Consider the following 21964-nt stretch of genomic DNA (forward strand, 5'->3'; position numbering starts at 1 on the left):
CTGGCCGAGCTCCGCCGGAGGAGCCACGGCTCTGCCACCCGGGACCCACACCCCCCAACGCCCGCCACCTCCACCTCCACCTCAGCCAGCGGGCTCCCTGCAGCCTCGGTGTCCGGGGTTGGGGGAGGGTTAAGACACTATTTTAAAAATTTCAAGGATTCTCTTGTTTTAGGAAATGGGATCCTGGGGATCCTGGCCCTGGGAGGTCAGCGGGGGGGCCTTAAGCAGAGAGTTGGGGGGATGGGCACAGTGACTGCAATTTAAAGTTAAAAGCTGTGCTTTGGGAAATGGGCCTCGGTTTGGACGGATCAGGTCAGAAGGTAGCAAGCAGATCTTTTCTTGTGGGGCTGAGGGAAGGTAGAGCTGAGTCCTCTGGTTGGCTTTGGACTATAAACCTGGCATTGGGATGGATCCCCTACTAGGACGGATTTGTAAGCATCCTGGCTAGAGAAAAGGAGCCTGGATCGGGGGCCCTGGAGGGCTGAGTTCTGATACTTATTGCTATATTAACCACGCTTGTTTACCTGGACAAAGAAGCCTCCTTCCACTCCGCTTTTTTGTCTCATGGAAGGGGCAGAGTTGAGTGCATTAACTGGATTCCTTTTTCTGTAAATTTACTTATTTATATTTTTGGCTGCGTTGGGTATTTGTTGCTGCGTGCGGGCTTTCTCTAGTTGGCGGCGAGCGGGGGCTACTCTTCATTGCGGTGCGCGGGCTTCTCACTGCGGTGGCTTCTCTTGTTGCAGAGCACGGGCTCTAGGTGCACAGGCTTCAGTAGTTGTGGCACGAGGGCTCAGTAGTTGTGGCTCGCAGGCTCAGTAGTTGTGGTGCACGGGCTTAGTTGCTTCGCGGCACATAGGATCTTCCCAGATCAGGGCTCGAGTCCACGCCTCCTGTGTTGGCAGGCCAGTTCTTAACCACTGCGCCACCAGGGAAGTCCTACCTTTTTCTTTTCAATAGTCAGGGACTTCTGAGAGTCTGACACCGTGCACCCTCACAACTGTGGATGCAAATTGAGGGCTGCTCCCCTGTAATGTGTAAGATTTTATGGCTCAGGGACTTCCCTGGTGGTCCAGTGGTTAAGACTGTGCTGCCAATGCAGGGGGTGAGGGTTCGATCCCTAGTCGGGGAACTAAGATCCCACATGCCACGCGGCCAGAAACAAAACAAAACAAAAACAAAAAAAAAGATTTTGTGGCTCAAAGCATTCTTAGGGGATGTCTTGAGTGCCTTTCAATCGAGATAGTCATCTGTTACCATGAAATTTTAAAAGTGGAACGGAACCCCACCCAGCCTGGACAGTGTCAGGATTGAGCCGCTGAGGCCCTTGGTGAGGAAGCCTTCCAGTCTCTGGGTTCTTTGGGGGATGAGGTAGGTAAAGGGAGCAGAAGGGTGTTGAGGCCAGACTCTGCTTGTTTACAGTGCCAGCCCTGTGGCCAATCTGAGGTTTGTTTGAACAGGAGAATGTGGTGATGAGAGGGTGAAAATGTGCATCATTAATTAGAAATATGAATTTTTGCATGTGATGCTCTAAAAGCAAGCAAGCATTAGGGAGGGTGAAAAAAGCTAAGAGGAAAATTGTCTCCCAGAGGATTTTTGTAAGGCATTTCCCTCCCCACTCCTTGTGTTTGACCTATTTATGTACTTTCAGAGTGTTGATGTCATAGCATTTCAAAGGGATATTGTATGTCTGGACTGCTAACTTCTTTTAAGTAGGCCTGAAATATCCCCGTCTCCATTAATGACAGCATGGTTCCCTCCAGTAATGGAAATTGTCATAGAGTGTCTAGTCATCCAGATGACTGGGGTTATTCTCCCCCGATTCTGGACCCCCTTTGGCAACAGCTGGAATGTAATCAGCCAATAAAAATAACCCGAAGGAAAACTGGCTTGTGTCGACTAATGTTCTTTGGATTCTAGAAACTATTTTAGGATGAACTGCTGAGTCTGAGTTGGGGAGGAAACCTTGCTCACCAGAGGTTTTTTTTTTTTTTTTTTTTTTTTAATCTTTTGACCTATTTATTAGTGAGGCTTTTGTAGGGGAGCCATTCCCTGCCCCATCCGCCTGTTTCTCTTGTGGGATTAATCATTTCCTTTTGACCTTGTGCTCTGCCCCTAACATGTTGCATTGATCAAATCCCGAAATCTCAAGTCATTTCTCCACCCCCACCAGCAACCCCATTCACATTAGAAAACCTGAGGGGGGGGGAGGGGTTTGAATAGAAAAAGTTACTTGTCAAAATACACAAGATGAGAAAAACATTATTAGTTTTGAAAAACAACCTTCTCCATCTTCCTGTTGTTTTAGGACTTTCATGAACAGGCCATTAAAAAAGCTCCCTTTCCCAAAATGTGACTGGAAACGTCCCTAGTTCAACTCCTGCATTTTAAAACCTGTTTGACAGTTTTTCTTCGGGGGAATTGGGAAAAGTGTGTTCTTTTTTGATAGGCGTTGGTTTTAATTCCATCCCCACCCCCGCTCCTACTTAAAAAAAAAAAAAAATTCCCAAATCCTGAAATTTAAATTTCAGCCTACAGTGAGCAAAGAAAGTGAATTCAGTTGATAGATGAATGCAGTCGGTACTAGTTGAACGCAAACAATTAGCAGAAGAGCTGAGTCCATAAATAAGAAGCGTGTGCAGAGTTGACTTTGATTGTAGGCCTTCCTCCTCCTCCACTGAATTCACTCGGCTAGCAGAGAGTTGTTTGAAGTCTCTTAGTCGCTGTTACCTACACCTTTTCTTCTGACTGGTAACGATGTAGAGCTGGCAGCTTTGAGAGGGATGGGGCGATTCAGGTTTAAAGTAATTACCTCCTGTGTGACAATCCTAGAAATTTCCTTTTTGGAACTTAACGATTTCAGGGTGGCAAGTATTTAAGTTGCAAAAGAGAAAGAAAGGAAACCTCGTTTCACCATCCATCCAGGCATAAACAACTGTCTCTTGGGGGGGGAGGTGGGGAAGGAATTTTCTGTCAACTTCCCTCTTGCAGGGCGGGAGGGAGATTGTGACTCCGAGGGAGTCGCTAGGAACAAAGGCTCCGTATTGGACCAGCCGCCATCTTGGACCCAGCTATTTTATGATTGGCCGTAAGCCTTGGACCAAATTGATCACAGATCCCCTTGGGGGGCGGGTAGCCTTTTGGATTGTGGGGCCTGAGTGAAATTAGGGGCAGTGTTGTGGCCTGAACTGGAGCCCTGGGGCACATCCTGGACAAGGACGTTGAGGGCCGTGCTCCTTCCCTCGGACCACAGGGCTGTGAGGGCTGGGAGATTGATGAATAGGTTCTTCAAGCTCTGCTGCCTGTTCACTAGGTTATGCCTGAGGGTGGGGGTTGTGTAGAAATTTGATGAGTGGTTGGGATAAACCCTCTGTAAGAGGGTAAGGGGCTCCATAAGAGCTAGGGGGAGGGTGGGGCCCTCAGAGGCTGAGCGGTTAGGAGCAGAGGCCAAAGCAAGACAAAAACCTCTGCCCAGAGAGGTTTCGTCTTCCTGAGTTCATTTTAGGGTGTCTGGGGAATATGCTGTTAAAGTAAAGACGTGTTCAACTTGAGTTTACTCTTGACCCGTAGGCAGTGGGGAGCCATCAAGGGTTTTGTTGAGTTGGGGATTCATGAAAAAAAAAAAAAAATTGAGTTGGAGGATTGATGTTAGCAGTGGTTGTTGGCACGCAGGTTGCCTGTGCCACAGTATTACTAAACCCTAGATGGGTGGTGGGAGATTACAGAGGTGAGTTTTCCAAGGCTGTGGGGGAGGGAGTGTTGTCACCGTTAATAGAGGCGGCAAACCCCTGTGGTTTCTACATTGACTCTGGAGCCAGACTCTCTGCCACTTTCTACTTGTGTCCTTGGGCAAGTCACTGTCTATGCCTCAGTTTCTTCATCTGTAAAATGGATCCTAATAATACTCGCTAACCCCTAAGGCTGTGATGATGATTAAACAAGTTTATGTGTGTACACCATCTGGTCTAGGGACCGACCCCAGTAAACACTTCGAGACGTGTTTGCCGTTATTAAATTCCTTCTGGCTCTGACGGTGCTTGGGTAAATGAACCTCAGGGGAGAGCCCTATGCTTCATTCGAGCCCCCTAATAGATGCCCTATGTGGAAACAAAAAAATATAGAAAACTAAGTGGCTGGTCATCCTAACCTAGAGTTAGCAGTTTGGTTTATATCATTTTTTTTTTTAATTTTTTTTATTTTTTATTTTTTTAATGCTATTCTTGTCTGCTTACATTCTTTTTATGTATGTATGTATGTATGTATGTATGTATGTATGTATGACTGTGTTGGGTCTTCGTTTCTGTGCGAGGGCTTTCTCTAGTTGTGGCAAGTGGGGGCCGCTCTTCATCGCGGTGCGCGGGCCTCTCACTATCGCGGCCTCTCGTTGCCGAACACAGGCTCCAGACGCACAGGCTCAGTAATTGTGGCTCACGGGCCCAGTCGCTCCGCGGCATGTGGGATCTTCCCAGACCAGGGCTCGAACCCGCGTCCCCTGCATTGGCAGGCAGATTCTCAACCACTGCGCCACCAGGGAAGCCCTATATCATTTTTTTTCTGCCATGCCGTGGGGCTCGTGGGATCTTAGTTCCCTGACCAGGGATTGAACCCAGGCCCACGGCGGTGACAGTACCAAGTCTTCACCACTGGACCACTAGGGAACTCCCTGGTTTATATCATTCTTGATTTTATGGCTTAAAAGAAAGTGGGCACCCCTCCATTCCCCTATGAAGATCATAGTGTGCATACTATTTGTATTCTGTTTTTCACTTCACATGATATCATGTTAATATCTGATATTAGTTATTTATTTAGTGTAAACTAATTAAACGTGTAGCTTATCTCAGCAAATATTTTAGGAATATGAGGGAATAGCAAAAAGTATTTACAAGATCATTAGGTTCTAAATAACTACATTGGGACTTCCCTGGTGGCACAGTGGTTAAGCGTCCACCTGGCAATGCAAGGGACACAGGTTCGAGCCCTGGTCTGGGAAGATCCCACATGCTGCGGAGCAGCTAAGCCTGTGTGCCACAACTAGTGACCCTGCATGCCACAGGCTATGGAAGCCCGCGCGCCTAGAGCCAGTGCTCTGCAACAAGAGAAGCCACCGCAATGAGAAGCCTGTGCACCGCATCGAAGAGTAGCCCCCGCTCGCCACAACTAGAGAAAGCCCACACGCAGCAACGAACACCCAACGCAGCCAAAAATAAATTAATTAATTAAAAATAAATAAATAACTACATCAACACACTGCAGTTGGGCTTGGGGTGAAAAATACCACACAATAGTATCCTATGGCATCTAAGCACATTCAGGTACTCCTGAATTCTTGAACCTATTTTCTTCCTTCACTCGAATAGTAGCACACTACTCCTTCCTTATTTTCTCCTCAGTAGTGTATTTTGGAGTTCATTCCATGGATCATATTCTTTTTCATGGTTGCCCAGTAATCAATCTATTTAACAGTTGTTTAACTAGTCTCCTATTGGTGGACATTTAGTTTGCTTCCAATCTCAAACATGGTGCTATAAATCATCTTTTTTTCAAGGAAGTACCAAATTCCTAGCTGGATGGCTTGAATATAAAGCTTGTAAAGGTTCTTGTTGCTGGAGGAGTGATAAGTATGCCCTCTCTTTTTCCTGAGAAGAAATGGAGATTAAGGCTTTTCCTGAGAACCACAGTGGGCCGGGTTGAGAAATAGGATTATAGCTCTAGACCCACAGGAGTGTCAGATCTGGAGTTTGGTTTTGTCAGAAGTGTGTGGGAGACAGTGGCTTAGGGATGACCCCTGGAAAAACATCATTTTGGAAGCTTACTGGGGATTTTCACTCTCCTTTCCCCCACTTTAATGGTTTTCTACCATGTTCTGGGTAGTTATTTCTGGAGAACCACCTGTTCATAGACCTTGTCTCAGACATGGAAAGATGCTTCTGGGTGGGCTTAGGCTGTTGTGGCTCTGAGAGGTTGTGACCAGCTCTTGGGGTTTTAAGAATCTGCATTTTCCTCAGGCTCTCCCTCTGGCTGCTGCCTGATCAGGGTCTGGAATGGAACCCACGAATTGAATTTTGATGGAATTAGCTGTGGGCAGAGCTGGGAAGGAACCTTGACTATCTTATTCTATCCCTAGGCCTTACTGGAGAAGGGAAGAAGGCGTTATTTTCAGTGAAAAACTATTTTATCTTTTCTCATGGATAAGATCGAAATGGTGTTTTGATTATTGATTGTTTCTCATGACTCCGCAGTGTGCCTTTTGTCCTTGTTATTGAAGGTGGAAAGTCAGCTGGTCTGAAAGGTCCAAGGGGGCTGGCTCCCCTGGCTGGTGGTCCGCTAAGGCTGGCAGCCGGGGGTGCCTGGGTTCTCCCTGTGGCCTGGGTTTCTCAGGGCACGGCTGCTGGGCTCTGAGAGTGAGTGCTCCAACCAAGCACATCAAGGCTTATAGCGTGACCACCACGCCTCTGACTGGGCAAGGGAAGTTGCAAGACCAGCCCCAATTCAAGCAGAGGGGAAGTAGATTTTATATTTTGATGAGAGGTATAGCAAAACATGTGCAACCATCTGCAGTTGCACACGAATGGCTTTTCCTGGAAAAGTTCATAAATTCACCCAGATATTACCTGCTAGCGATGGGAGCTGGATTTCCCTATCATAACCTAGATTTCTGTTCACATTTTAGACCTGCACACCTTGGAACAAATCTCCCACCGTCTCCTTCCCCTTCCACTTTCCTTGTTTTTTGTTTTGAAGTGGGGTGTTTTTCATCAGCAGTTAGTGAGATGGCTAAACAAGGTCAAACAGGTGGCCAGAACATCTCAGTTCATCTGGGGACCTGCTGCAGAAGTGCTGGCCGTCACCCCTTTTCTGTGTGTTCTGGTGGATATAGCGCCAACCCCTCACCTAAGTAGAGTTACTCAATTGTTTACTGAGCATCCATGTGCCAGACATGTAGGGGCTGGGAAGGAAGCGTTGAACAAGACAGAATTCGCAGCGTTTGCAGTGCCTAAATTCCAGTGAGGAGACAGACCATGAACCAGTGAATAGATACTTTCAGGTAGTGAAAAGTGCTACAAAGAAAATTCAGCAGGGGAAGCCAGTGGTCAGGGGAAGTGTCTTCCTGAGGAAGTGATACTGAGACTTGAATGAACTGGGGAAGGGAGCCTTATATGGATGGGCGGCGGGGTGGTGGTGGTGGGCACAGTTCTCAGGCAAAGGGAACAGCAGGTGGAGTCCAGGACAGGTGGCGTCCGGGGTGACCCATCCAAACAGTGGCACCATGGGAGCCACTGGAGGGCTTCAAGGAGGGGGTGCTGCCTCTGACTTTAAAAGGTGCTCTCCCCGTGGAGAAGAGACTGACTGTAGGGCAGCGACGGTGGAATCTCAGGCAGAGTGAGAAGGTGTCTTGGCGTTTCCCTGCCGGAGTCTTCCTTGTCTGGACCTTTTATCCCACCCATTCCTGTTTGCGCTTTTAGACTAAACTCGGGCTTCCCTTCCTCCAGGAAATGTGCTGAGATTTACATCGAAGCCCCAGTGTTAGCTTTCCTTCCCCCAGCCCTGAACTTGTTGGCCTTACTCATCATCCCTCCTGGTGGACTGTCACCTCTTTGAGGGGAAGGGCCTGGTGCCAGGAGCGGGTGCAGTAAGGAAATGTGCCTGCCTTGGGGATTCATGTTGAACATCTGTTGGTAGGGGCTGAGAGAGGCTGATGTGACTGATGAGAGTGGAGGGGCAGGCAGGGTGGCTGCACAGGAGGTTGGAGACATGTACGAGTCAGAGGTGGTCTTCCAGTATGCCTTTTCCAAGCGTATTTACGGAGTCTCTCAACATTCCATTCAGTGGGCAAAGAAAGTCACAGCTCTGGTGAACACCAGCCCCAAAGGCCATTGGAGTGGCTTTATAGCCCTTATCAGTCCTGCCTTGCAAACATATCCAGCCCTGCAAACAGGTTTCCTGGAGTTGATTTAACTTGCCTGGCCACTTACCAAGCTGGAGCCCTCCCAGGCAGGCCGCCACTCCGCTCTCTTTGCTGCTGGAACTGCCGGTCAGCATTTGCATTTCACGCACTTCTCTTACGAATTCTTCACCACCGCCCACGAGATGAAGTGTGTTCTCCCCATTTTATGGGTGGAAACGGCTCAGTGAGCCCACTTAACCAAAAGAGCTGGAGAAGGAAGGACCACATCAATATCTGAGCCCAGGTTTTTTGACTTAACAAAAAAGGTGACCCCAGGCTGTGCCCTGGTCTCCTTCCATGTCGTCCCCTAGAGGCCACCTACCCGCAACTCCCTCGTCCCCTCCGCCCTTGAACTCCCAGCTAATTTTCCCCTCCAGTCTACTCCAGATTCTTCCCTGCACTTGGACCAAGAACAGTGTGCTTCTCTGCTGGAGGTGTTCCTTTTGTTTGGACTTGTAAATCTTCCATCCCATCCTTTAAAAAAAAAAAAAAAATCCCGTTATGCCATTCTTTCTAAGAAGCCATTTCTGACTTATCTGCCCCACCCCCAGGCCATGCAACCCCAGTAAGTCCTATGAAGGGATTTGGTACTTCTCTGGGTGGCAGTTTTTCCTATCTGCCCTCATGTATTTTGGTTAGTTCCCCATTTGTCTTACTGATTCTGTCCAGTGGGTTTCCAAACTGGGTCATTTTTGAGAGTGAAGGAGGGTGTTGTTAATAATTATGCTTAGACAACAGGAACACACTGGACTTCCCCAAACTGACCACCCAAGACTTGTAGGAGATTGGAAACTTCTTGAGTTGTTTTTTAAACCTCCCAAGGCTCTTAGCTGAAAGCCTTGAGTCTGGTGTAAATGGTTTAAAAAAATCAGCAAATGTTACAATGTATCTTTACTAGGACAGCTTTCCCTCTATGTTGGTTTTTTTGTTGTTGTTGTTGAAGTGTGGTTGATTTACAGTGTTACGCTGATTTCTGCTGTGCAGCAAAGTGACTCAGTTATACACATATATACATTCTTTTTTTATATTCTTTTCCACTATGGTTTATTCTCTATGTTTTATAAATAGATCTACAAGTGCCTAAGTTTAGGTGTATTGAAGGAAAAAAAGTTTCTGAAAATAAAGAAAAATGTTGTGCAAAAAATCTGCAAACACCGCATACTTGTTAAGGACATCATGGCCTCAGAGACTACAACCTGTATTAAAGCTGTCTCTAAAATAGATGAAGTTAACATCCAGGAGGCAAAAAGGTTGGGAGAGCCAGGAGGTTCCCCGTGGCTGACCCAGAAGTGGACAGGCCAGCCCGAGACTCCCAGTGGGCCTCTTGCTTGGGGAAGGCCCTTGGAGTTCGAGGTGCAGTGGGTTCATGTGTAGAAGGACTGTGGAAGAGCCATCTGGGGCCAGAACTTCAAAATACAGCAATTTGAGGATCCATCCCAGACAAACGTCTGCATCTCCCTGGCCTTGCATCTATCTCACCGTTCCTGGTTAGGTGCCAGCCAAAGTAAGGGCGACTCCCCGCTCCCTCTCCCACAGAGAGCCAAACGAAGCAGGTCAGAAGTTAAAAAACCCAAGGAGAGACCAATTTAAGGGCTGTTCCTTTATCATCCGCCTTGAACTTTAGCTTACATAACACTCCACCTGATTGTTTCCCAGCTCAGAGCTTGTACATTTTCTTTCCCCACCCTGTCAGGTCTAGCCTTTGAACTGGAGTTTATCCTTGAGTATCTGGCTTGGGGGGTGCTGGGGAGGTTCTGCCCCTCCCCTCCTGCGTCTCCTGGTTGCATTACCTGCTGGGTCAGGGTCAGCAGGCTGTCAAGTTCTATTGAACAGCACGCAGGTGCAGTGCAAAGAGGTGAAGCTCAGGCTTCCTTTGTTGGAATGAAGTGGGATTTCTGATGAAGCTCCATCCATATCTGAGACCTGAATTTTTTCTCATTACCATTATTTCTCATTACAGCTTCATTCATGCATGATGAGTGGTCCTGGGAATTCAGGCTTCTAAACAGGAGTTTGACTCCAGTGGTTTTACCCGTAGGGTCCCCAGACGTTGATCTTTTTTCAGATTGTATCTTATTCCTGGTTAGTTGGCATTTCCCTGCCTGAAATCGCACTGCTGGCCCGGTGTTGGGGTTCCCTGACTCCTTGCCAAATCCTGCTGTAATTAGTGCTTTAGGACCGCAGCTGTCAGGATCTGTGCACACTGGTGGGCAGAGGGGTGGGTGAGCTCCAAGGGTTCAGGGCTTCATTGCTAGCCTGAGGTCTCCACTGCTCGCTGCAGTTTGGATTTTTTTCCCCTTGGGACGGGGGGAGGGAGCAAGACCCACCCTGTAGACTGCCTGGACCACAGAACCGGCCCCAGGGCTCCTATTCCTCCCCGTGTTGCCCAGCCCAGCATGGGCGACAGGTGACTCTTTAAATAAAGCTGGTCTCCCGGCCTGGCCTGGCTCTGATTCATTTGTAGGGGTGTCCGTGGGATTAAGTTTCCTGTTGTTGGAGTTGAAGGAGGGTGTGATTTAAATTAATTGCCTAACAAAGTGCTAACTTGAAAAGGGTTTTAAAAAGAAATCCATTTCTTGATAAGACTGAGGCTTTTGCTTTCACCCTCAGCTGCTGCACTGGAGCTGTGGTTTGAGGCCCCTCTGCTCTCGGTCACAGAGGAAACTGTTGAGAAAGCCTCTGGTGATTCCTGAGGTGTCACGGGGGATAGAGGACTGTGTGTGTCTGCTCTCTGTTTGATGCTCTCCTTGATGGCAGCAGCTTTGAGGAGTGCCACCAGAGAGCCTAGGCTTGGGGCTCCACAGACACACGGGGAGCCCTCGCCCCAGCCCCACGCCGAGGGGCGGCCCTTACTGGCATTGAGAGAATTCACAGAGTCCATCTACTGCTTCCTTGATGGGCCCCCTCCCCAATTTAAATCATTCCTGCCTGTGAATAAGATTCCTACAGCATTAAATCACCTCCTGATTTGGAGGCAGTGCTTGGTAAGGTTAGCTGGCTCTTAAAATTGTCACCGGGTGTGACAGTGTCACACGGGGCCATCGGGGAAGGCCAGTGTTGGACCTGTGTTGCCCAAGGCAGCGGACAGCTGAGTAACGGAGGCGCCCAGCTACTCGGGATTATAGAACTTGCCGAATTGGGGAGAGAGAGAAAGAAACAATTATATTGGGTTGTGCTGGAGGGATAATATATGGCTAGTAATATTTCAAAACCTTTTTTGTTATGAATTTTCTTTTCTTACCTGAGTCTTTATTTCTGCTTCCCTTCTCCAGGTGAGTGCTTTCCCTTGCTTTACATCCACCTGTCCACATGATCTCAGCCATGCAGGCCACTGAGACCCCCTTTGCTACTTCAGGGGGGGTGGCGAAAGGTTTCGGGTGCACGGTGTCGCCCACTGTTTAAGAGGTGAGGACTGAGTTACGTGGCCACCTACAGTCTGGCCATTTTTTACAGTCAGCCTCTCAGCACCACCGATTCTGGTCTAGAACACAACAGATTAAAACTGGGCCTTGCTTTTGCGACAGGAAAACTGTGTATCTGTGTCAAAATCCATCTTTTCGTGCCTGATTTGAAAGTCTGTAATTTACGTAGGCGGTGATCTCCGTGTTGGAACAAATCTCTTTTATTTGCTGCTGGAAGCTGCCTGGACCACTCATTAGTACATCAGAGGTCAGGTGCAAGCCTGGGCGGCAGCTGAGACACTAATGATTTCGTAGGGCTTTGTGTGACCGCTGGCTGCCTGTGGGGCTGTAAATCGGACTCGGGGTTCTAATTTTTATCAAAACCTCCAGGGAGTTAGTCCGACTTGCCTCTTGTGAGATTAAACTTAAGATAATATTTATAGTGGAGGGCAAAGGAAAAATAATACCTAATGGGAACATTGTGGGAAGAATGGTAGTGACCTATTAGAAGTAAATTATGTGGGGCCATTGGAGTAACTCATTTATGGGCTCAAAGAGTATTTATTAGGTCTTTAGCTGTGAGGAACCCGTGCTGAAGCTGGGCTCCAAGCCTCACCCCACCACCACTAGGTGGTCGCTGGGAGGGTTTCCCCTTCACATATTATTTTTTAGGTATAATTTACATAAATAAAAAGTATACATTTTGACAATTCTTTTAAAATTTTTTGGTCATGCTGCACATCTTGCGGGATCTTAGTTCCCCCACCAGGGATCGAACCTGAGATATCCCCGCTGCCGCCATGGAAGCGCTGAGTCTTAACCACTGGACCGCCGGGGAGTTCCCCATTTTGACAATTCTATACACCTGTGTACCTACTCCTTCCACCAAGACAACATAACGACACATCCATGGCTCCGGAACATCTCCCATCTCCCTTGAGTTCCTTCCAGTCACCCGTTTCCACCTGCAACTTCTTTGATTTTTTTTCACCTTAGTTTTGCCTTCATAGAAATAGAATTATGCAGTATATGCTTTTTTGATTCTTATTTTTCCATCAAGCATCTGTGTGATAGCACAAAATCAGTAATTTGTTCTCATTGCTAAAAGTATTCTATTGTGTGGACGTATATACCTGTCTGCTTCTCTGTTGATAGGGAAGTTTGATTTTTATTTTTGAACTGGAAGAATTTTTAAGCACCCACATTTTATTTAAGTCAACAAGTTTATTTGTGAAAAACCGTTTGGTAGGCAGTAACCCCAAACACAGTTCTGGTATGTTGCAGAGTGTCACTGAATGTCATGTAACTTGGATCTCTTGGAGGAAACCCCCCAGCACAGGGGTGTTACCTGCTCTTTTGTGTGGGCCATTGTTAAAGCCTTCCAGGAAGGAGAGAGACTGCAGGCTGTGGGCAGTCAACCCTGGTGGCCTTGGTGGTGGTGGCCAGCCATGACTGTGCCTCAAAGCTGTGTGGTTGGGCAAAGATACCAAGACTCCAGCCTGAAAACCAGAATCTGACCAGCAGGCAAATGAATTAGTCCAAAGAGCGAAGGAGCTCTTGCAGGTTGGGTCCCCCCAGAGGTTTGGATGGAGAACTTGTTTATCAGCATCTGGGGAGGGAGCAGGATGGATACAGGCCCATGAGGAGGCTCTCAGTGATGCCAGCGCGGCTGCCGGGGGCCTGAGTATAGCCGGCTGGCATAGGGAGGGCCCTCAGGGTACTCGAAGTGAAGGGACAGAGACATAGCTCATCTCTGGAGTTCCCATGTGTATTGTCCCACACTGAGTATTTTGTGACATCCTGATTATACCTTTATAAAACATGCTTCTTTGGGGGACTTTACAAAGGCTCTGAGAAGTGCTGACTGTAGCTCCACGTGGGAAGCGCTGTCTTCTGCCTGCTCTTTTTCCTACCCTCCTCGTCACCTCGACCTCTGCCCTTAGAGCTCCCTTGGAGGATTCTCCTGCCCTGAAAACCCAGCTGCACAGTCCCCGAGTATCGTCAGGATCCCAGAAAAACACACACACACCTCGGTTATATGTCCTTCCTTGCCTCCTAAAGGCCGTGTTTGAGTCAGATTTACTGCTGCAGCCTCAGTTTTAGGAGGGGAGCTATGGTAAGAAATATTTGTAAGGCTCTTTTGTCTATGACTCTGGCAACACTGGAGGAAGGCGGTTTGTGTCATTGTTCTCTGGGGCTTCAGTGCTACAGGGGAAGTGGTTTCCTTTCTAGGATGAACTCATTTTTATGCTTTTTAATAATTCTGACAGTTTTCTGAGCCAAAAATTGAGGTTTGTTTTTTTTTTCTCTTTTACCAAATCTGCAAGTGAGCTTAGCCAAATTCAGTCATTTAACTGTAGAAACAGAACTTACTCCTTTAATTACCTGTGGCTTTTTATAAAAAGGCAATGGTTCTGCTTTTTGCACATGTTAATATTAGAAGCTGTGTGCCCAGGGAGGGTTCTTCCTGGAGGAGGGCCCTGAGACAGGGAATATAAAGTATAAGATATAAATACTGCTGGAATATAAAGTGGGGATCCTGTGTGCCTGGCTCTGGGGTGTTGGGACCTGTTCCCACAACAGCGGGAGGCACTGGAGGAGCTGGGTCTTGCTGGGTGGTACGTGGTGGTTGGTCGGTGTTGGGAAGCAGTGGTCATTGGCAGTGTGAAAATTTTCTTCTGAAAAATAGGAAAGGGATCATGATGTGGCTTTCGGAGTGGCACAAAAACCTCCGGGGAACAGCATGGGATGTTCAATCATCATTGAACTATGCTTTCCCTTGGTACCAGCAACCACATTGAGTCTAAAGTTGTTAAGAGCTGGGAGTTCCCTGGCGGTCCAGTGGTTAGGACTCGGCACTGTCACTGCTGTGGCCTGGGTTCGATCCCTGGTTGGGGAACTAAAATCCTGCAAGCCACGCGGCTCAGCGCAGCCAAAAACAAAAAAAGTTGTTTGAGCTGATAGCATTCCTGTTTCCAACCCTTCCTTTTCAAATTTGCCTTGTCCACAGGAGACAAAAAATTTGGCCTAGAAGTGCTCTGACCCCACTTGTACACCCACATGTACACCCCCATCCCACTCTACCACCCGGTAGTCTTAACTCCTTCTCTTGCCTGTTGAGCCCAGGAATGACTCTTGTTCAGCTAGCTGGCCTGGCAGGTCTTTAACCCTAGCCCTTGGGATTAGATGTGCCTTGACATTCAACGTTTATGATTTTGGAAAGTTTATACTGTGAAACAGCACCACAAAATAATGAATATTAGCAGTTCTTCAGTGAAATATATGAAAACTCACACTAAATGGTATAGATAAAAATTTGAGATCATTTTCACACCAGTTCAGGTTTTGCTGCCAAACAGCTTGTGTAAACACTTTTGGTCTCCAGATCTGTTGAATTTGGGGATTTCAGAATGGGGTTCTGGGCTTGTATGGGGCTGCCCATGTTTGTTTCACCGGGTGTTTGAATGATACCCTCTGGGACTCCCCTCTTCCTTTACACTGCCTGAGACCACCCTCACTGTCCAACTCTGGAATCATCCCAACAAGCGGGCCCACTCGCCTCTACCCTTGTGTTTTGGAAAATCTAGCAGCCAATCCTGAGCACACAAAACACAAGCCTTGCTTTCTTGCTGCTCCTCTGGGGCTTCTTTTCAGTCTCAGCCTCCACCTTCCACCTTCCAGCCAAGCAGAGTGGACCTGGACTCCCAGTCCCACATTGCCCGGCTCCCTGGCGTCCCCATGCCGGCCTTTCGTGTAGGTCTGATCTTGTTTGGGAACAGAAATTGGCACTTGACAACCTTTGTTCTTCACATGAATGGAGGTTGACCTGACATCAAGTTATTAAATTTGAGAAGCCTTACTGTCCACACACATGCAAGTAGATTTTTTTCTTCTGATTCATCAAATGATGTAGCAGTTGAATATATTATCAAATTGACAATTCTGGGCTTTGTAAAGAACAATATAAAAGGATATTCACTGCGGCATTGCTTGTGAGTTTTCAAAAATCAGGGAACAACATTAAAATCCTATCATCTTCAGGCGACATACCATGCAGCCACTCATAAAACAGGCAGCCCAACTCAAAACATTCTCCCAGTTAATATAATTAAGTGAAAAGGTCTAGTATAATGCTCTCCTATTTGTGTCTTTAAAAAGTTCACCTATGTATAGAATATAGCATATTTTTGGATGATTACGTTAAAAAGTAGAAACAACTGAAAAATCGGGGCAGATTTTTTTTAAATTAATTTATTTATTTATGTCTGCGTTGGGTCTTCATTGCTGCACGCAAGCTTTGTCTAGTTGCAGCGAGTGGGGGCTACTCTTCCACGGGCTTCTCATTGCCGTGGCTTCTCTTGTTGCGGAGCATGGGCTTCAGTAGTTGCAGCACCTGGGCTCCGTAGTTGTGGCGCACGGGCTTAGTTGCTCTGAGGCATGTGGGATCTTCCTGGACCAGGGATAGAACCTGTGTCCCCTGCATTGGCAGGTGGATTCTTAACCACTGTGCCACCAGGGAAGTCCCTGGGGCAGATTTTTTAAAAAACGACTTGCACCTGTGTATCTTCTTGCATTAAAAATGCATGTGTGTTCCCTAACTTGTCTTAAAAAGTTTCTGACTCCTTTCCCCCAGAAAGAAGTAACTTGTCCACAGCTGGACTCTGCTATCTTGAGCTGGTGGTGATTGTGTAAGAAGGAGGGTCCCGATTCCTTTCTTTCACCTCTTCCCAGGCCCCCCAAGACCACAGCTCTGTGGCAGCACATGGCCAGAGATGTAGGAGGGCTTCTGTGAGTTTGAGAACACCGGCATTCAATGTATTTTCCCTAAATCAAGTAGAGCTTGGTTTTGGTGTTGTTGGATAGCCTTAGTTGCGTGGCTGGACTTTACTCCTTGAATTTGGTTTACCATATTTTAATAGGAGAGCCTGCCGAGTGTTACATATAGATAAGGCTTCTGGTTGTCACCAGCCCACCTCCCCTTCGTGTCTGTAGTGGTGGGTGGAGACCTCCTTCTGTCTAGGCCTGAGTTTGTGGGAGGACACATGTCCCCAGTCATTTTAAGGGATGTCAAAGAAATCTCAAAAAATAAGTTTATAGCAGTTAATATTTATTATTTCAGTTGGGGGATCTTGACAATGAGAGGCCCCCTCCATAACTTTTCTGTTTACACTTCTCACTGATGTGGATAGTTGTATTTTAACCTGGTGCTCCAACGTGAGTGAGTGTGTGTGTGTGTGTGTGTGTGTGTGTGTTCCTTGTTGGATCACACGTATCAATAATATAAAACGTAGAACATTCTTGTTCATTAACAGAGCACTTTATTTAAGCCCTGGCTAAGGTAAACCTGCCTGCTTGGTATTTTTATTTATTTATTTATTTCCTCTACCCCCCACCCCCCACCCCCATTCCTCTCCTGCTGGGCTCACATTCCTAGGTCTTTGTCTCCGCCTGGTATTTTAGAAATTTTGGGAGAGGAAGGCAGTGGGTGGGGCGTGTTCTGGAAGTTGGGGGCAGGGGAGAGGGTGGTCACTTGCAAGGTCAGAGGTCAGGCCTGCCCCATTCAGCTGGGCAGCCAGATTGTCGCCATGTGGGGGGGAGGGGGCGTGTCCACACATCTGCCCGGGAAGCCCCAAACGGGCAGCTCAGGCCTTGGAATTCCTGCCGCCAGAGGATTGCTCCTTCCCAGAGCCACAGTTCATGGCCTCTGCCACATTTCTTTCTGGCGGTGGGCCCTCTGAACAGTCATCTAGTTTATTCTTTTAAAATAACCTTAAGTAAGCTGGTTCAGAGAGAGTTGCACCCATGCACACCCGTGTGCACCTTTGCCTATTCACCGAGTTTCATAAGCTCTAAAATTGTTAAGTTTTTGACCTTAGAAATTGCCAGGTGAGTGAGATGTGGAGCTTCTAAATGGAATGTGACATCTTCCCAAGGTTTTACTCTGATATTTCACTAGAAAGTTTCCAAAATGTGGGACTTCCCAGGTGGTCCAGTGGTTAAAACTCCATGCTTCCACTGCAAGGGGCCCAGGTTTGATCCCTGGTCGGGGAAACTAAGGTCCCACGTGCCGAATGGAGCGGCCAAAAAAAAAATTTACAAAATGTGATCTCATTTTCAGGTTTTAGACAGTGTGTTCTTTTTTTAAAAAATCAACAGTTAATTAAAAGCACCACTGAGGCTCTGCTTTTACCCACTTATACTGTCACCCCCATCCCCACCCCTGTGGTCCTATCGTCAGCCTGGAACGGCAGAAGCACTGGCACTTCCAAGATCACAGGGTGTTCTAGGTGCTTAGAGCTGCGTCAGTCCCATGTGAAACACTGTCAGGTGGGGGTCACATCCCAGGACCCCCGTTTACCCATTTTAGAGATACCTGGGCTCTCCAGGCTGGACATGCGGGGGCCTGCAGCCTAAGGTTCTTCCCCACTCACAGGAGCCCACAGACTCCTAAAACAGGGGGACACTAGTCAGTCCACACCGTTGTCCAAGAAAAGGTCACTCCTGAGCAGAGGTAAAGAGAAGATTGCTTAGCTGTTTGGTAAGAGCAGGGAGCCTTCTGCCAGGAGATTTTCACACTTCACATTAGCAGGAGTGATCCCTTTATTCCCGTGACAAATGGAGGGAGCAGAGGGGAGGGATGTGGTTGAGTCGTGGAAACTGGCTGGAGAATTGCTTTAGCACCATGTCGTAAAATGAGTGTGTCGGGGAATTTCCCCACATTTATCCAGTTTAGCATTTTTCGGTTAGTATCTAAGGCTGGCTTGGGAATTTTAGATTCATCAAATGAGAAAGATTAGATAGTCTCTAAATGGTGGACCTTCTTCAAAGAGTGATTAGCCTTCACAAAAGAAGGCAGATGCCTCCTGGGTTCCGTCTCCCACGGCTGCTGGAAACTACAGCACGGGACAAAAATCGGCACTAAAGTTACAAACCCGATCACGTTTCCCTCCTGTAAAATAAGGTCCAGAAAACTTGCCGTATCACAACCATTTCTTCAAAGTAGGAACGTGATATCCTAAGTCTTTCCTTTTTCCATTCCTGGATCCCAGAGTTCCCAGAGAAGCAACCTAACCCCTGCTGGCTCACACACCCCCTACGTGGAGCAGCCTGTTTGGCTGACAGTCATTTGGGCAGTCATTTCCTCGTGGACGCGCACTACGCCGAGACTTTGGTCTCTGGAGAATGAGAGGAGCCGCGTTCTCGCTCTGCCCCAGGCCCTTTCTGTGTGGGACTTTCAGCCTAATAGGAACGAACTTTCTGGGTCTCTGTGCTTTGTGCTTTGGACAGGGTAACCAGCCTCCATGCGTTGGGACCAGCCCTTGCTCCCTGTGCAGCCTCTTCACCTCGAGATGAGTGCTTGCGTATGTGAAAGACACCCCCCCCACCCCCCGACACACACACATGCTCCCTTCCCTGCCTGTCGAGTGTTGGCTCGCTTTCCTTCACCCCAGGTGTACCAGAGGCAAACTGAAGCTCTGCTCTTGAAAGCAAGCCAGCAAACATTTATAGACAGTGGCCCTAAGTGCCGGCTCTGGGGAGAGATGCAACGGGACTGGCCCCGTTCTGTGCCAAGGAGCTTTAGCTCCTGAGAGCTCGGCTCTCAGCAGGTTTATCAGCAGGTGGAGGTGGTGCCAAGCTGCTCCCCCCCACAGCACGCAGGGCCCCAGGGAGGCACAGAGCATCCAATAAAGCGGCGCTCTCAGCACCGGCTGCCTCCCAGGGTCAGCCCCTTGGAACTTGGCAGGAAGAAGAAAGACAAGAAGCTGGCTGTCTTTACCATTAGCCTTTGGCCTCTGTTCCGGAAGCTTAAGCCCGCACCTTGCTTGAGTGCCTTGGGTGCGCTCGTGTCCTTGATGGGGGGACGGTGGCAGCCAACTGCCGTGTGAGGGGGATTGATCCTGGCCCCCAGCCTGGTTTCCACCCCAGAGCGTGGGGTGGCAAGAGGAACTTGTCGATTTATCCTTTCATTCCGGCCACCAATCTCAGACCAGGGAGACAATCAATCTTGGAACCTTTCTGGGTAATTAATCTCAGATACAGGGAAATCTCTTATGGAGGATGATTGTTTTCTTTTGTTTTTGTTTTAAATAGTTTTATTCATATGACTGTATAATTATTGTCAATTACTAAGGTCAATTGATGAGCACCACATTTTTAAAAATTTTTTATTTATTTTTTTGGCCACACTGCGCGGCATGCGGAATCTTAGTTCCCCAAGCAGGGATCGAACCCGTGCCCCCTGTAGTGGAAGCGCAGAGTCTTAAGCACTGGACCCCCAGGGAAGTCCCTGGAGGATCATTTTGTTTCATCTTTGCCTTTGCGGTGTCTCAGTTGTGGTTGTGAATGGAACTGGAGTAAAACGAGGGGGTGTTGGTTGTTTTTTCTTTGGGTGGGGATGGGGGGAGCAAGTTGTCCTCACAGTTGCCTGCAGGGCTCCCGCTCCCTATGGGGTGTGCTTGTTTATTGTGGGGTCCTGGGATGCAGGGCACCCCGCCACCCACCCCCTTGTCATTAACACCTGGCCCTCTCTGGTCCCCAGGTGCTGCACCTGTACTGTGACACGTGCTCAGTGCCCATCTGCCGAGAGTGTACTGTGGGCCGGCACGGAGGCCACAGCTTCGTCTACCTCCAGGAGGCGCTGCAGGACTCACGGGCGCTCACCATCCAACTGCTGGCTGATGCCCAGCAGGGCCGCCAGGCCATCCAGGTCAGTCCCTCCGCACCCTTCACCTGTTTCCCTGGTTCTTTCTTGCATATAAAACCTTTTCCACTCCCTTTCAGATGGCGTGTGTAGATTATTGGGCAGACACCAGTGTCTGGAGGCCATGGGACAACGACCCAGATGAGCCCATGTGTGACACCCGTGCAGCAGCAATCACATGGGGGGGGGGCAGTGCACGGAGACCTCACAGTCTGGTGAAGATGACAGTGATGTGGCTGGAGTTACTGGCTGGTCAGGGCTTCTTCCAGATACCCTGGCTGGACCCCTTCACATCAGCTGCCTGTTTGCCATCCAGCCGCCTCCCCAAATCCAAGTGGACATTAGGGTGTTCAGTCAGGACTATAGAAAGACTGGGTGCTCATCTTGCTACTCAGATTTGTTTATAGGTGAGAAATAAGTGAGCACGGGAAATTTTATTTAAGGTTGAATCTCAGACTCTTTCCTGGGTGATAAATAAAGGTCATGCCATGGTTATTTACTTATTTATTTTTAATTTTATTTTATTGGAAGCATTAGTTATTGCTATGCTATGCCATGCTATTCTCTTCTGTTCTGTTGGAAGCATTAGACGTCCTGGTAATTTAGACCCTTGTTTCTGTTGAATTCCCATCCCTTTGGGGCTAGGAAGGGACATGTGTAACTCTGAGATATAGTGAAGTTCTCTTACATAGGCAGGTAATAGTGTGCCTTAATTTTTGAATCTTCTTGCCTGTTCCAGGTGACAAGGTTTTAGGAAAACAAAAAAATCGTAGGTTGTTTCCCTCACCTGGTAGGATAAGCTTGAAAGTCAAGAAACATTGCTAGGACTTTCTGGTGGCGCAGTGGTTAAGAATCCGCCTGCCAGTGCAGGGGACACGGGTTCGAGCCCTGGTCTGGGAAGATCCCACATGCTGTGGAGCAACTAAGCCCGTGTGCCACAACTACTGAGCCTGCGCTCTAGAGCCCGCAAGCCACAACTACTGAGCCCACGTGCCACAACTACTGAAGCCCGTGCTCCGCAACAAGAGAAGCCACTGCAATGAGAAGCTCACGCACCGCAATGAAGCGTAGCCCCCACTCGCCGCAACTAGAGAAAGCCTGCGCACAGCAACGAAGACCCAACACAGCCATAAATAGATAGATAGATAGATAAATATTTTAGAAAGTAATTGAATAGGAAACTGTTTAGAACGAGTATTTGAATACATGAATTATTTTTAACACAAGACCTTTTTGGGAAATGGTAAAGAATCAGTCGTGTGTTCTAGGGCGGGCAGATGGTTTAGGATTTTAATAACTTTCTCAGCAGCTATTAGCATTCCTATGTGTGATACTGAAAGTGATCTTTCTGATGAGTCAAGTAATCTGATATCCAAGTCACTTTCACGCTTCATGAAAGTACAACATTTTGGTCACTTATGTAATTAGAGGATTTCATAAAGGTGCACAGATTCCCTGGGGGACATCCAGAGTTTGGATCAGGAATATAGTTGCTCTCCATGTAAGACAGCCTTGATTCGTTACTTTTATTTCTTTCATCACATTTAAGATGCCATTAACTGTAAGATGCACATTTATTTTATATACAACTAACAAAGGGAAAAAACCCACTGACAATGTTAAGATGAATCATAGTTTCAAAGATATTAAATGTGATAAAAATTACATTTTAGAGTGAACTACAGTAATTCCCCCATCTGGTACCGGTATGGTGGCCTTTGAGCTTATGGGTGACACTTGGCATTCTCTATTATCTTCTATCAGGACACTTTAAATACCTGTCATCAGGCCACCACTGTTCTCCATGGCAGACATCACTAATCACTTTCTGCACCCTTCCCTGTGAAACCCAGATTTGGCCTCAGACTCTTCCTCAGTACTAAGTGGCCACCACTCAGCAGTCAGCTGGCATCA

The 21964-nt window shown here is 47.7% G+C and overlaps 1 protein-coding gene across 1 annotated transcript in view; it reads left to right on the plus strand.

The window, feature by feature from the left end:
- TRIM71 (tripartite motif containing 71) overlaps positions 1 to 21964 on the plus strand; it is a 57652-nt gene that overhangs the window by 26728 nt on the left and 8960 nt on the right. The window contains exon 2 of the mRNA XM_036870653.1: positions 19889 to 20056. Within this exon, the coding sequence (XP_036726548.1) occupies positions 19889 to 20056 (168 nt within the window). The remainder of the gene's footprint in view (positions 1 to 19888; positions 20057 to 21964) is intronic.

Source organism: Balaenoptera musculus, chromosome 11 (assembly GCF_009873245.2).
Source record: "Balaenoptera musculus isolate JJ_BM4_2016_0621 chromosome 11, mBalMus1.pri.v3, whole genome shotgun sequence".
NCBI classification, from domain to species: domain Eukaryota; kingdom Metazoa; phylum Chordata; class Mammalia; order Artiodactyla; family Balaenopteridae; genus Balaenoptera; species Balaenoptera musculus.